Consider the following 13,823-nt stretch of genomic DNA (forward strand, 5'->3'; position numbering starts at 1 on the left):
TCCTAAAGCTCTCTCAAAAGGTTTTATCATTGCAGTGTCTTAAAGTGACAGTACTGGGTTAACATTCTCCTCATAATGGGTTAAACACATCAATGCATGGCTTGTGTTGAGTACACAAGGTTTTGTGTAATTACTTAGAAGCGTCGCCACAGGCGCGGATGCTTCAGAAGCGTCTTGGCAAACAGGCTGTGTTGAAAGCGTTTCTTGGCTAACGCTAACACTGTAGGCTAGTAGTTGACTCGAGCCTTTTGCTGAAAAGATGAGAATATTGAAACTTTTATGCATGTCTAAAAACTGTTAGGAAGAAACAAGTTTTGTTGGCAACGTGTTTCTAGCACCACGTGCCTTTTCCCTCCAAACATAAGCTGCTCTATCATGAGCTTTATGTTCATTAACTTATGTTCAGTAATGTTGAGACTTAATATTGATCATATTCAGCTATCTTGCTATCATGTCATAGTCAGAAGGTGGTTAACGCCCCACTATTGGTATGATGAGACCAAAATGGTTTTAACTTTTAATGTCTTATTTTAAATGATGTCACATGAGATTCACAGAAATTGAGAAAATTGCAAATCTACAAGCTCATAACGTGACAAAAACTGTATCTTTTCTGATATTTTGTTGAGTTTTACGTTGGGTCCCTGCTCACTACTGTATTTTCGTATGGAAATTCCTATACGCGGAAGTGGAGATTCTCTCTAAAATAGGACCCGCGGCATGTGACGCCATTATTTTCCTTGAGTTATTCTGAATTCGGTAACTTTAAGTAGCTATACATCCAGCTGCGAATATCTCCTGTGGCGCGGAAGCCGTTAAGTATTTTTAATCTTTGTTTGACCGATTTGGTCGCTTTATTTCTTCTTGTTTGTTTACCGTTTATTGTACCGCCTCCCGGTGTGCGGTTGGCTTGTGCGGCTACGTCCCTGCCTCTGATCTGCTGTGTCATAGCTATAGCGCCACTAGCTAGCCAGATAGGCGGTACAATGAGGTGTCAATAAACAAGGAAGGAAAAGAAGAATCCAAGCTTCCAAATCGGGCAAACATATATTAAAAATACTTAACGGCTTCCGCGCCACAGGAGATATTCGCAGCGGCATGTATGTGTACTTATACTTTACATATTCAGAAAGCCTCACACTGAATTATATCGTCATAGAGCGCGGGGAGCAGCGAAACATGTTGTTTATGTTTTAAAATGGGTGCGTATCAGGTGGCATGGTACTGCTGGAACAGGACCCCATGGTCTGTGTCGTCAAAATGTCAGAAACTTCAGTACCATTAAGGGTTCTGCTTGGAGGGCTAGGAACAGAGCTACAGGAGCATATACTTACCCTTTTTGTTCCATCCCTAAGCCAATAATGCTGCTGCTCTGATAACACTGCTGCTGCTGCTCTAATCACTAATCAGCACAATTGATGATATTTCTAATGTGATTAATCCGTTCTCAAATCTTCTATTAAAGGCTAGGTGTGCTGTCATGCTCGTTTCAGCACGGCTGGATAGCCTATTTCAACCAATTGCTTGGTCAGAAGAACTATAGTAATACCAGTAAGACGCCTAAGGGCGAGAAGCGAGCATGCATCTGTCTCGTTGACGGCAGACTGCTGTGTGAGCGCTGGCACTTTGGCATGGGGGGGTCAGATCAACATGGAATGAATTATGTACTGGCCATATAAGGAGCATGTCTTGAGTGTACAGGGTTTGATGAGGTCAGATCAACATATGGCTGACACAGGTCAGCTCCATATAGGGAGATCTAAGGGTGGTACCTGTTGAGAACTCTAGTTTTCGTGGCTGCACTAATAATTTTGGGGCAGGCCCGTCTAGAGTTTGAATGGATTAGGTATCAGTCAAAAGGGAGACATTGAAGAGGAAGGATGGATGGGTAAAGATCAACATTATGGATATATATATCCATATATGGAGATCTAAGGGTTTGAAGTCAGATGTAGAGTTGCTGGCCAATATTGATGACATCAGGGATCTCCATATATGGGCTTAATTGCAACAGGGATTCCATCCCTGATGATGTCACGACCTGGGCTTATTTGGGGGCATTCCCATGTATGATACTATGATTGGAGATAATGAGTGACTGACGGGAAATGAACGATTTTGCGACCTGTGGTAAATATTTTATTCCACTTTTGTCTTTTTTGGGCGACTCCTCTCATCCTCTGTGTACTCACATCTAAAAAAAAAAGGACCTCCACACGAACGCTTAGGGGTCTGGAGATGAACTCATGCACTGCAATCATACGAATTGGAATTGATATTCACTTAATAACTTATTAAAGATGAGGCTTACATTAATTGTTTCAAATCAATCTCTATAGGCCTACGTTTTGTGTTTTAATGGCTGAAAGTGTAACCAGAATTTCCCAACGCTATAGTCAAGCAAGCCTGATAGCAGGGGTAGCAAATTCACCAAAACACAGGAAATTACATCACAACACAACAGAGAGCAGGCTGGGCTTTCCTCCGAGGTGGATAGTCTACCTAAAACTAAGTTACCTAACCTCAGTAAAACTATACCTAAACTCCCAGGCTCTGCAAAAAAGACTCCCGTGACGCGACGCGAGCCCTAAGCGCGAGCCGATGTTAGCGTCGCTGTGGCAATAGCCATTAACCATGTCTGTTTGCTGTGTTCCCGGCTGCAAATCCGCTAAACGTCGCGAATCTGGTAGAACTCTGTCATTTCATCGTTTTCCGGTGGAAAGCAAACTTAGGACACAATGGATCGTGAAAATCCGGAGGGACATCGGGCCGAATTTCAAGGTAAAATTGGTTTTGCTTAGCGTTAGCCCTGTTATTAGAGATCACATCACAACAGTACCACCTGTCGGCCCTTTGCAAACTAACATTACTGTAACTTGTTTTGCTGTTATCATGTTCCCAAAGGAAAATGAAGTACTTTGAAGTTGATGTAACGTGATGTGGTGTAGTCTATGCTCAAACAATGGAACACACATTTATTATGTCTAATGCTCACGGATTACATCAAACACGAAAGTGTGTTGCAATCACTTCAGCCCTGAGTGTTATGATGGGACATGCCTGCTTCCAGGCAGGAAGAAATGCCTGCTTCCAGGCAGTGTGCCCCAGCTCTTTCCATGGACCAAAGCCACCAAAGTCCAGAGTAGAAGATTGAGATTGTAGTAAGTGAATATTAACATCTTGGAAGTGGAACACATGAGTAAATATGCGTGTGTGTGTGTGTGTGTGTGTGTGTGTGTGTGTGTGTGTGTGTGTGTGTGTGTGTGTGTGTGTGTGTGTGTGTGTGTGTGTGTGTGTGTATAATCAATAATCATTGATTTGTTTTAAGTACTGTGAGCATTAATGAGAGGTTGTTTATATACACAGTAAGGATCTTGCTGGTGGAGAGATACAAGACAAGCAGAATGTGAATCCCACTCCACCAGCTGTTTCCATGGACCAAATCAAAGACTCCTGGTAGGGCCGAACAAGCTTAGTGCTAAGTTCTCCCTATCCCTTTTTGGACAATGCTGCAATAGCAGCATGTAAAGCATTGGCGATCAACAAAATGTATTTCACTTTTTATTGTGTGCAATATCAAAAAATTAAATGAACTGAACTGTGTATTATTGATCATTTTGTTTTAAGTACCGTGAGCATTAATGAGTGTTTGTTTACATACACACTTACACAGTGAGAAGCCTGCTGGGGGAGAGGCACAGGATGAGAGATAGGATGAGGATGTGGAAGCCAAGATGGCAATCATCTCCTCCCCTTCGTCCCGGGTGAACCGGGGTGGATAAATCCGCCTCCTCGACCTGCGGGTCGACCATGCCTCAGAGGACGACCCAGAGTCCTCGAGAGGGTACCCGAGCTCAGAGCACACCTGCGTGTAGCCGCTCTCTGATGAGAAGCCTACGGCTCCCTCGGGGCTGGGGGCAGGCCACCCTTGTTGCCGGTAACCGGCCAACCGGTGGGTGGGAGGATTGTCTCGGCGGGGAGGGAGAGGCCTCCCTCCGTTGGCGTGGGTCCTTGGGCCTCGTGAAGCGGAAATCCGTCTCCGGGAGGTGTGGTGCTCTGACGTCCTGTCTCCCGAAGGATATGTCCGCGGGTGGGTAGGGGGGGGGGGAACGCCCCTGAGGCGCTGCTCGTCCCTCCTCCTGACGTCCTGTGACCCTGGTGCCTCGTTGGGGGGGGGGCCCCTCCCCCTCAGGGTTGTGCCCCTCCCGGCGCCACCGGCAGTAGGGAGAAGCCAGTCGTCCCAGGAAAGCCTCCCTAGGTCTGGTCTGTGGCAGCGGTTTATCTGCGCGCTTCGCACGGCGACGTCTGAGTCCCCAGTAGAGCTGCCTGCAGTGTGGGCAAGGTGGGTCTCTCCCCGAGGACTCCTGTGAGTGCGCAGACCCAGGCAGTGGACGCATATCTCGTGTGTCCCAGCCTGACATCCTGTTCGAGCAACCCGGGGTCCCACAGGTTCGCTGTGGGGTCGGGTTGGTCTGGCTCAGACACGGTGGTCGTCTAGCGGCCATGTCTGATTGAACTGGAGAAGAGAAGACAGCAAGTGTAACAGTTGGGACGAGTTTTCAAGACCACCCGTAACGTAACACAGTTCGGCTTTAGACGAAAACGACAACCCGTTAAACATCCCGAGCTAATCCGTGTTGGGGAAGGCTCAGCCACATGCTGCTTCGTTGGGAATCAAGGCGTTAGTTCCTGTATTTCCACACCGACCTTAGGGGGGGCCTAAGATCCTGCCGTGTTTTTTGTTGTTGCTTGTACCAGAATAGTGCCCCAATGGTTCCAGAAAACCCTCTAGTTCTGTTGAGGGTGCTGGTTCCAAAAGGAAGGGTGTATACACCGGTTTAGGGGCTCTGGATCACTGTGATTATACCATGGTTCCATTATGCCACTTGTTAGAAAAATAGAACTCGACTTGTTCAGGTTTACGAGCTCGTTGGCAGTAGGTCTGGATTATAAGCCAGAGAAAAACCTTTTGTCAGTTTGTAGCCATTTCCTGGCGTGTTCTTTAGCTTAGTCGTGCTGGAGAAGTTCCTTCACGACCCCCTCTGTGCCTTGCGGGGATGTGGACTGTTTGTGTATATCTGTCGCTTACCAGACAGGTTTACCCTGTCTGTGATAGTACATTGTCTCGGCTAGCAGCCGAAGGGGGGAAGCTAATATGCTCGCGCCAAGGCTGGCTCTGAAGCCAGACTAGCGATAGTAAAAAGCTTTTCCCACACTTTCGTCGCTCTGTAAGAGTGACAAAGTCGGGGAAATCTGGAGGAAATTTTACAAACAAAGGAACCTTGCTGTGTTGTTCTCTCGTGTTAGCCGGGTTAACCCGGGGAGAACCTTGGTAACCTCTGAAGTTTTAGCCTTAGCGTGAACTTAGTTGAGGGGTTAAGGGTTCGTCTAGTCCCGCCCCCCTTTCAGAACGACGAGTGACCCAGGAAATTATTTCATTTTCTCCATAGGCTTTTCAAAAAGTATTTATTTAAAGACTGTTACGCCGCGGACAAAGCCAACTCGGATCGTGACAAATCATGACAATAATTACAATGTTTTGGGCCGATCAAATAATTAGTAAGAAGAAAAACAAAACAAATAGTGTTGTATCCTGCCTTTATTTTCTTCTTTCAAATTATTTGATCGGCACAAAATATTGTGTTTGTTGTCATGATTTGTCACGATCCGAGTTGGCTTTGTCCGCAGCGTAACCGTCTCTATATAAATACTTTTTGAAAAGCCTATGGAGAAAATGAATGGAGAATAATTTCCTGGGCCACTGATGTAAGACCCAGAAACACCCAACGATTCCAGGTTTACAACACTGATGATGTGTCCAAGTTTGTGCATTAGTACATGTTTAATTTACTGACTTTGTAGTATTGGTATATTTTGATGTCAATACTTTTGTACATTTCCTCGAGTAAATTAGTAGTTTTTACATTGCAGTAAAAATGTGAGTACTTTTGACACCACTGCTTTTCACCAGAGATGCTCAAACTGCATATATAGAGTTCATGTTGTCTGATTTGTCTCCTATAGCCTCAAGGCAGATGTTCAGCCGGAACCCCATCCTGACCACGACTACTCTCAGTTGCCTCTGCCACTACAAGAGCAGCTGGACGCAGCACAGCGCCTCACCCAGGAAAACAAATTGCTTAAGGCGTTGGTCTTCAAAGATTCCAGAACGATGCTAAGCTTTTGAGCTTCTACACTGGATTTCAGGTGAGCAATACAAAAACTAGAGGACAGTCTGGATATTGGTCATTGGATGTAGTCATACGGACTGGGGTGGAACGTGTAGGTAGGGCGTGTAGAGTAGGATGAAGGCTCTACGTCCTCCCAGTGGGAGCTCCTCACTGGCGCCATTGGCATAACGAGTAACGACCAAATTGTCTAATCTAACTTTAAGGAGAAAAGCTGTTTAGGGTACGGCTTCCTCTCTTATCTTCATAATCTATAACTAGGTTCTCTCCCTGCTTTCCCCCGAGAACTGCTGTAGCTCCACCCTGAATGTGTAATCTCTCCATGAGCTCATGCATAAACCTCTATTTTATGATTAGAAGTGTCCCTGACTTTGTTTGCCTCAACAATTACTACTTCATCCAGAATTCCTCGACATTGTCTGTGTTTAAAGGGAAGTAGTGAATTGTTTCTTTAAGGAACCCTGTGATAGGGGAGGGTGGATTGTAGCCTGTTCAAAAATATTGCCAAGGACTATTCATCGACTGAGGGAAACATTATTTCCTGGATCATATTTCAAGTATTTTTCAAGTATATATTTCAGGTACAGTACGGTTGATTAAACATAGACTATTATTACATATGGTTAATGAAATCTAATAACCAAATCAGAGAGAATTGGTGGAAAGTTATACTGTATATACTTTAGCAGCACCTTGTTTATTGTCATGCCTATGTGCTTATGTGTTATGTATAATATACATTTAACTCCCCTTGCTATGTATGAAACAATCTTGAGATAGTTTAGTTGGTATATTGTAAAAATGTCTAAAATGTAGACAGTTTACAATATTCCAAATTATAATGGGCTGTGGAGAATGTCTGAAGAGTGCAAACTGACTGTGAGAAGTGGACTGGTTAAGTAATGATTAACCCATTTTGGGCGGGAACCCCTTTTGGTGTATAATTTAGCTATTGAAAAATAGCATATCTACAAGCTCATAGCGCGCCACCGAGTGGCGCTGTGGCGGTTCTGGACAACTGTGTATAAGACACTAAAGACTACATGTCTATGTAATTTGATATCTCTATCTCTATTATGCAGACCAAAGCAGCCATCCATGAATAAAAAGCCTGCATTGACATAAGACATGGAACGTATCACACAGCCTTCAAATAAGGAACTTCAAGTTAGCTCCAGTCTCTTCAGAGCCATGTGCCTTTGTACTGGAGACATGCACGAGTATGGAAAATGGATTCAACGTAAGTGATGATCTATTTGTGTTTATTCCACTGTTTAACTACAGTGTGTTCAATTCACAAATCTGTCTCCTAAAATATACTGTAGGAGTGGTATTTACCAGTTAATCACTTTTTTATACTCTTTTATTTATTTATTTTATATACTTTTATACACTATCTTTGAAAATTCTGAATTTGAAAATTTTGAATTTGTAATGACAGGCTATTCACAAAATCTGCAATAATATTGAGCGGCATTTTATTTTTGAGGGGCACTAGCCCCTCCTATGCCCAGCTTTCCGGGTTTGTGTAAACACGAACATTGAAGACAAAAGTGAAGATGGAAAAGTGAGGATGCAAATTGTGATTGGCCACCGTGATTGGGTGGGAGATGTATATATGTGGCTGGTAGAGGGATGTCAGACATTGGGCAATACTCGAGAGATACAGTTTAGCTACGCCCGTGGCTGTTGTATGATAATAAGAGGATTGGCTGATGCCTAGCTCAGGTTTGTGTAAACACAAACATTGAAGACAAAAGTGAAGATGGAAAATTGAGGATGCAAATTGGGATTGGCCGGAATGTGATAGTGTATATCTGATTATCTGTATGTATTTTTTTTTAAAGAACTAATAAGAAAGAATAGGAACTAAACAATGCTTGTGTTATTTGAATAATAATATAGTGGCAATAAACCTTCATACATTAACAGTGGCTACGTTTACATGGACAGTTAAATCCCCTTTTCATTTAGAATAAAAGTTAAATCCTATTAAAAGTTCTCATGTAAACACCTACAAAAACTTAAATCGGAATGAAAATGGTCAATCTGATTTAAACTTAGATCTGATGTAACTGACCGGTTTATTCCATTTTTAAATCCTATTGAAACAATTGTGGACTCATGTAAACACTCATTCGGATTGAAGTTCATTCTGGTCTTTCTGTGCATGCTTGTTTCCATGTAATTGGTATGGCTATATTATGCTCTTGTTTTGCGATTAATTATATTAAGAAATTATATTAGAAACCTCTCATAGGCTACAGGATACATCAAATATAAAGTAATACGGCATAAAAGTGTTTTTCTATTATTATTATTTTGTTTTACTGTAGTGTAGTAAAAGTAAAACAATTGGAAAGTAAAGTAGAAATACCTCAAAATTGTGCTTTAGTACTAAAGTAAATGTACTTTCCACCACTGGACGTAAACATATCCGCCGCCCCCTATCCAATCAGAAGCCTTCCCAGCCCCAAACCTGATGTGGAATGAAATAATGGGATTTAAAAGTATTGTCCATGTAAACACTCATTTGGAATGACCTTTCCCATGTAAACACGCAGCAAAAAACATTACTTCTGAATTAATTCATTCTGAAGTTTTCATTCTGAATGAAAAAGCCCTCATGTAACCGCAGCCATTGACACAGATTTTGATTTATGGTATCGCATCATTCTTCTCCAGGACAGTCTGTGATGCTCCAGTTGGTGGACTGTGTTTTTCGGGGAGTTGCTCAGGTCATGTTCGTCAACAACCCACTCAGTGGATTCCTTATCACAGTTGGTCTGTTTCTGCAGAACCCCTGGTGGGGTCTGAACGGCCTGCTGGGGACCCTCGTCTCCACCATGTCTGCTGTAGTGCTGCTAGGACATGATAGGTAACATGTACCAAGTGCTGAGACGCAGAGCAAGTAGACGGAGTTGGTGCTATCTTACAATGAGCATAAGATTGAAAACAAGCAATGGCATTTTCTAACCTACGGTATTGAATATTTCTGTCGTATCAACTCAGGGCGGCCATATTGGCTGGTTTATATGGCTACAATGGAACCCTGGTTGGAATGCTGATGGCCGTTTTCTCTGCCAAGGGAGATTGGTACTGGTGGCTTTTACTGCCAAATATGTTCATGTCCATGTTATGGTAAGTGAGCTCTTCAGGTGTTCATCAGCTACAGTATAGGTTATTTTACATTGAAGTCCAGTCGACAGATCATGGTCAAGGTCTCGCTGAGAAATTTGTCTGCTATTTTGGAAATTATTCCGAAATAAAATGCGAAAATGACTGATTTAGAAGGCATTTTGTAGAATCTGCCTCAGGTCTTAATGGGTTAAGGCTGAGAGTAAACGATAACGTGTAGATTCACACCTACATCTTTGTTCTCAATACAGCTTGATCCCCATGACAAAGACAAACAAACACACGTCGGCTCTTAATTTCATTGCACAAAGGTTTGCACAATGGTTTGTTTTTCCACCCAATCACTAATCCATATCCTGCTTCCTGTTTTTGTGCTTTGCAGTCCAGTGGTATCCCGTGCCTTGTCCTCAATCACCAGCAAATGGGACGTCCCGGTGTTCACACTGCCCTTTAACATTCTGCTATGTCTTCATCTAGCAGCCACAGGACACAACCATCCCTACTTTCCTGGGGTATAGCTGTTACAGTCAGAAACGCATACATGCGTGCACATGTGCACACAAACACACAGCTTGCATGCATATATGCATTCATGGTACTGTATGACATTGTGTGAAAACACCAAATGAGATACTTCCGCTATGTTATGTCAAATATATATATATTCTTTCTTTTTTAAATAATTATTTCCCCAAAAATATTAGTAGTAAGACCACTCATAAATTCCTTCAGATACACAGACAAAACTTACAGTACACAGATATGAACACAAATCAATAATTGCACATGCACACATGCACGCAACTCGTACTGTATCTGATCTTTCAGCCATTCATCACAAAGTCGCCCCCTTGGCATCACAACGGCACCATGGAAGGACTTGATGTCTCTCAGGTATGTGACATAAATGCCATCAGCCCAGATAACATCTCTCACTTCAGATTACAAGAGGTAGGGGCAGCTTCGCATAGCTCACATAGCGGAGGGGGCCCTCTCAGCAACATTGCACCAGTGATTCAACTGAAAGATGAGAACAATACATGAGAAAGGGCAAAAACCTCTACCAAAAAGGTTAGATAAAGAGGGGCAAAAAGAGAAGACCAAGTACATGAGCCTGGAGAGGGCTTAACATAAGGATAACATTATGGATTGCAGCTTTAAACACTGGGGAATCTATGGAATTGAATTAAGAGAAACCGTGATCTTACTGATGCCTTGTTTGCAGCTGTTCCTGGCGGTGCCAGTAGGGGTCAGTCAGGTGTATGGATGTGACAACCCCTGGTCTGCAGGTGTGTTTCTGCTGGCTCTGCTGATCGCCTCACCAACCATCTTTCTTCATGCCATGCTGGGCTCTGCCGTTGGAGTATTATCTGGTAACAATCCTGTGGCAGCTTCATTTATACAAATACATAATGTTAATTAAATATGCCTGTAAAAGCTGCGGTTCAGATGTTAACATCCAGGGTAAGATGCACTATCATGGCTTAATATTTAACACTATACTTAACACGCTTAACACTCGTACTTTGTTGAATGACAGTATTGTGCTATTTGCTATTAGCTTTGTGTTTAGGTGTGTTTGAGCACGGAATGTGTTTGTAGCATGACATGTGATGATTTGATTGGCTTATTTAATAATAAAAAAACTTTTTGTATAGCACCTTTCATGACATGAAATGCAGCTCAAAGTGCTTTACAGAGCAATGGAGAAAAAAGGTAAAGCAAAGCATAACACATTAAAATAATAGCAGTAATGCAATACAGTGAGGAACTTCATGGGGTCTGTAATTGATCGAAAATAAGTCATTATTTGGGTGAACTACAGATTTGGGCATTCTGAATGCATTAGGTGTTTTGTCCTGTTTGACAGCTATTTCATATAGAACCTTGTGCTCGTATGCTTTGTGCAGGTCTGGCTTTAGCAGCTTCACACGGGGACATTTACTCAGGGCTGTGGGGATATAACAGCGCTTTGTCCTGTGCTGCCATCGGAGGGATGTTTTATGCTTTGACATGGCAGGCACACTTACTGGCTCTAACCTGTGGTAAGACTGAAGAAGAATAAATATATTGAAAAAAACATTTGACCATTGTTCAACATTATCTTCATATATGAACCTCTAATGCTCACTATAGGACAGAGTACTTCACTGGCCCCCTTTCCACCAGGATTTTCTGTGTTTCCACTGAAAATGGATTGGTCAGAATCGCAGAAGGCGATTTAACCCATTTTGGGCGGGAACCCATTTTGGTGCTTTAAACATTGTTATAATTTAGCTATTGAAAAATAGCAGATCTACAAGCTCATAGCGCTCACCGAGCTTGTAGGTCTGCTATTTTTGAAAAATCGTGAAAATATTTATTTCAGAAAACTTATTTTTATTTTTATGGATGGTTCAAAAATGTGCCTTTGACATTTCAAAGTTGTCATTTCAAACAAGATTTCATTCAAACGTGTTACTTTCGTTTCGGTTTATTTATGCAAGAATGGCAAGAAAGGCTTCTAATGTATTTTCTTGCGCTAACTTTCCAGGAAAAGAGAGGCTGTAGTTTCAGTTAGCTTGGTCTCCCTGCAGATGTCATTTGTGGGTATGAATTGTTCACAGCCGACATCTGAGATGCAGAGACTATTGTGCCATCTTATAATGAGCATTGGTTGAAAAATGGTTGAACTGTTCCTTTAGTAATTCTTATTTTATTAACAAAACAAATATGATTCTTTACAGCGTTTTTCTGTGCTTATATGACTGCAGCTATTTCAAATCTCATGTCCACTGTAAGTAAGGACTTTTCTTCCTAAATCAACGATTCCCAACCTTTTCGGGACCAGGGCCAACTTGAAAATCTTGAAAGTGTTTGCGGTGGGCCACTTGCATTTTCTAGCATGTTTATTTTAATGATCAAAGGTTTTAAAGAAAAAATACTTTTGCCTCATATAATCATTAAAACATGTTTTTCCAAGTAACTGGGGGCCCACTTGCAATATCCTCACGGCCCAACAGTGGGCCCCGGCCCACAGGTTGGGAATCGCTGTCCTAAATCAATTCAGATCAGCCTCATGTGACCGCTCACATATCCCCCGCAACGCTTCAGCACGTTCCTCTTGTTTCAGGTGGCGTTGCCAGCATGCACCTGGCCTTTCTGCCTGTCAACTCTCATCTTCCTCCTCCTCTCTCCTGAAACACCGGCCATCTGCAGACTGCCTCTGTCGGTGGTCTCCTACCCCGAGAAGAACCTGCAGTACTTCAGAGAACTGAGAGACTCTGAGAGGTCTAAAGGTCCTCAGCAGATCTACAGAAGTGGTTCTCAAAGTGGGGTCCTTGAAGGGACTCCAGAGGTCCCCAGCGAAATGTGTTAATGTAGCATCAAAAAACTAGAAATGCACTCTGTCGAGCTGCCAACTTGCGCAACATACCTCTGACTCTTGTCAACTTAATGTCCCTCCCCCCCTTCTGCCACCAGACACCCCTGGTCTATTCTAGACCACCCAACATGCGAGGATGTCTTGTACGTACATTCTCTTTCCCATTGTAAATTGCAAGCTTCTTTGGCAAATAGAAACGGACAGCATCAGCAACAGCATCCATGGACCTTTTAAGTTATGTCAAATCAAATTTATTTGGCATAAACGGACTCCAATCAAGTTATTGAAACATCTGAGTTATGTCCTATAAGTTTGAAACTAAAATTGGTTAATTGGTGTCGCTCGGCCAATCAAACACCATGTGCACGTAGCAGTTGAGTAGGGCAGTTGTGCCCGTTTGCAATATATCCCAGCAATTTAATTTATACTATTAATATCTATTGCTTTGAGTTCTCCTTTATACAGTATTATAGTGCATTTCCATGTCCCAGAATAATTGTTGTAAATGTTGACAGCAGAGGGCAGCACTGCTAAGGGAAATTAAAAGTGCTGCCTTTGGTACAGTAAGTTTGCTTGTAGCCTTAAATGTAACCATATGCACTACATAAATATTTAAGGGGTCCATACAAGGCCCCCTATTTTGGCACGTCCACACCAAGTCTCACATGTCACAATTTTCGCTGAATGTTCGCAAGGTTGCCAGTTCGAACCCGGGCTCCCCCAGAGTTAGTGTCCTTGAGCAAGACACTGAACCCCAAATTGCTCCTGATGTGCTGGTTGGTGCCTTGCATGGATTCCGCCACCATCAGTGTATGAATGTGTGTGAATGGGTGAATGTAATGCACAATCTATGTAAAGCGCCTTGGATAAAGGCGCTATATAAATGCTTATGCACCATCTAGAGATCCCCACACAGGATTTCCATCAAAGGAAAAGAGGGAACAGGTTTTAGTATAACATGTAACATTGTTATTTAAAAACATGTCAAAGACACAAGGCTCACAAAGTCGTGTGTATCCCAAATATAAAATGAGCAAGGAATGACAATGACACTTAGGGTAACTAGATCTATAAGGGACAGCTGGTTGTCCAGTCTAGGTCAGACACTGGACAATGGTATGTTAAACGCAATT

General features: G+C 42.7%; 1 protein-coding gene across 6 annotated transcripts; it reads left to right on the plus strand.

Moving 5' to 3' along the window:
* The first annotated feature begins 6,121 nt into the window (after positions 1-6,121).
* Positions 6,122-13,426, plus strand: LOC310878787 (urea transporter 1-like). Of its 6 annotated transcripts, none has more exons than XM_083793177.1 (10): positions 6,122-6,207; positions 7,271-7,428; positions 8,874-9,066; positions 9,201-9,329; positions 9,709-9,838; positions 10,155-10,220; positions 10,552-10,699; positions 11,237-11,371; positions 12,053-12,102; positions 12,439-13,422. In XM_083793177.1, exons 2-10 carry the CDS (start codon positions 7,317-7,319, stop codon positions 12,682-12,684), a joined length of 1,209 nt encoding a protein of 402 aa, XP_083649303.1. In that variant the 5' UTR covers positions 6,122-6,207; positions 7,271-7,316; the 3' UTR covers positions 12,685-13,422. The 6 variants fall into 6 exon arrangements, with proteins under 6 accessions (XP_083649303.1, XP_083649302.1, XP_083649301.1 ...); XM_083793176.1 differs by lacking the exon at positions 6,122-6,207 and adding an exon at positions 6,559-6,769; XM_083793175.1 differs by lacking the exon at positions 6,122-6,207 and adding an exon at positions 6,559-6,745 and having other exon boundaries at positions 7,269-7,428.
* Positions 13,427-13,823: the final 397 nt, after the last annotated feature.

The sequence above is a fragment of the Protomyctophum parallelum genome, assembly GCF_964188405.1.
Source record: "Protomyctophum parallelum genome assembly, chromosome: 21".
Classification (NCBI taxonomy): domain Eukaryota; kingdom Metazoa; phylum Chordata; class Actinopteri; order Myctophiformes; family Myctophidae; genus Protomyctophum; species Protomyctophum parallelum.

What these genes read in the sequence shown, in the direction of transcription:
- LOC310878787 (XM_083793177.1), top strand. Translation starts at nt 7,317, where the DNA reads ATGGAACGTATCACACAGCCTTCAAATAAGGAACTTCAAGTTAGCTCC. An exon ending in GTATGGAAAATGGATTCAAC is followed by an intron (nt 7,429 to 8,873) that starts GTAAGTGATGAT and finishes ATTCTTCTCCAG; the next exon opens with GACAGTCTGTGATGCTCCAG. An exon ending in TTTCAAATCTCATGTCCACT is followed by an intron (nt 12,103 to 12,438) that starts GTAAGTAAGGAC and finishes CTCTTGTTTCAG; the next exon opens with GTGGCGTTGCCAGCATGCAC.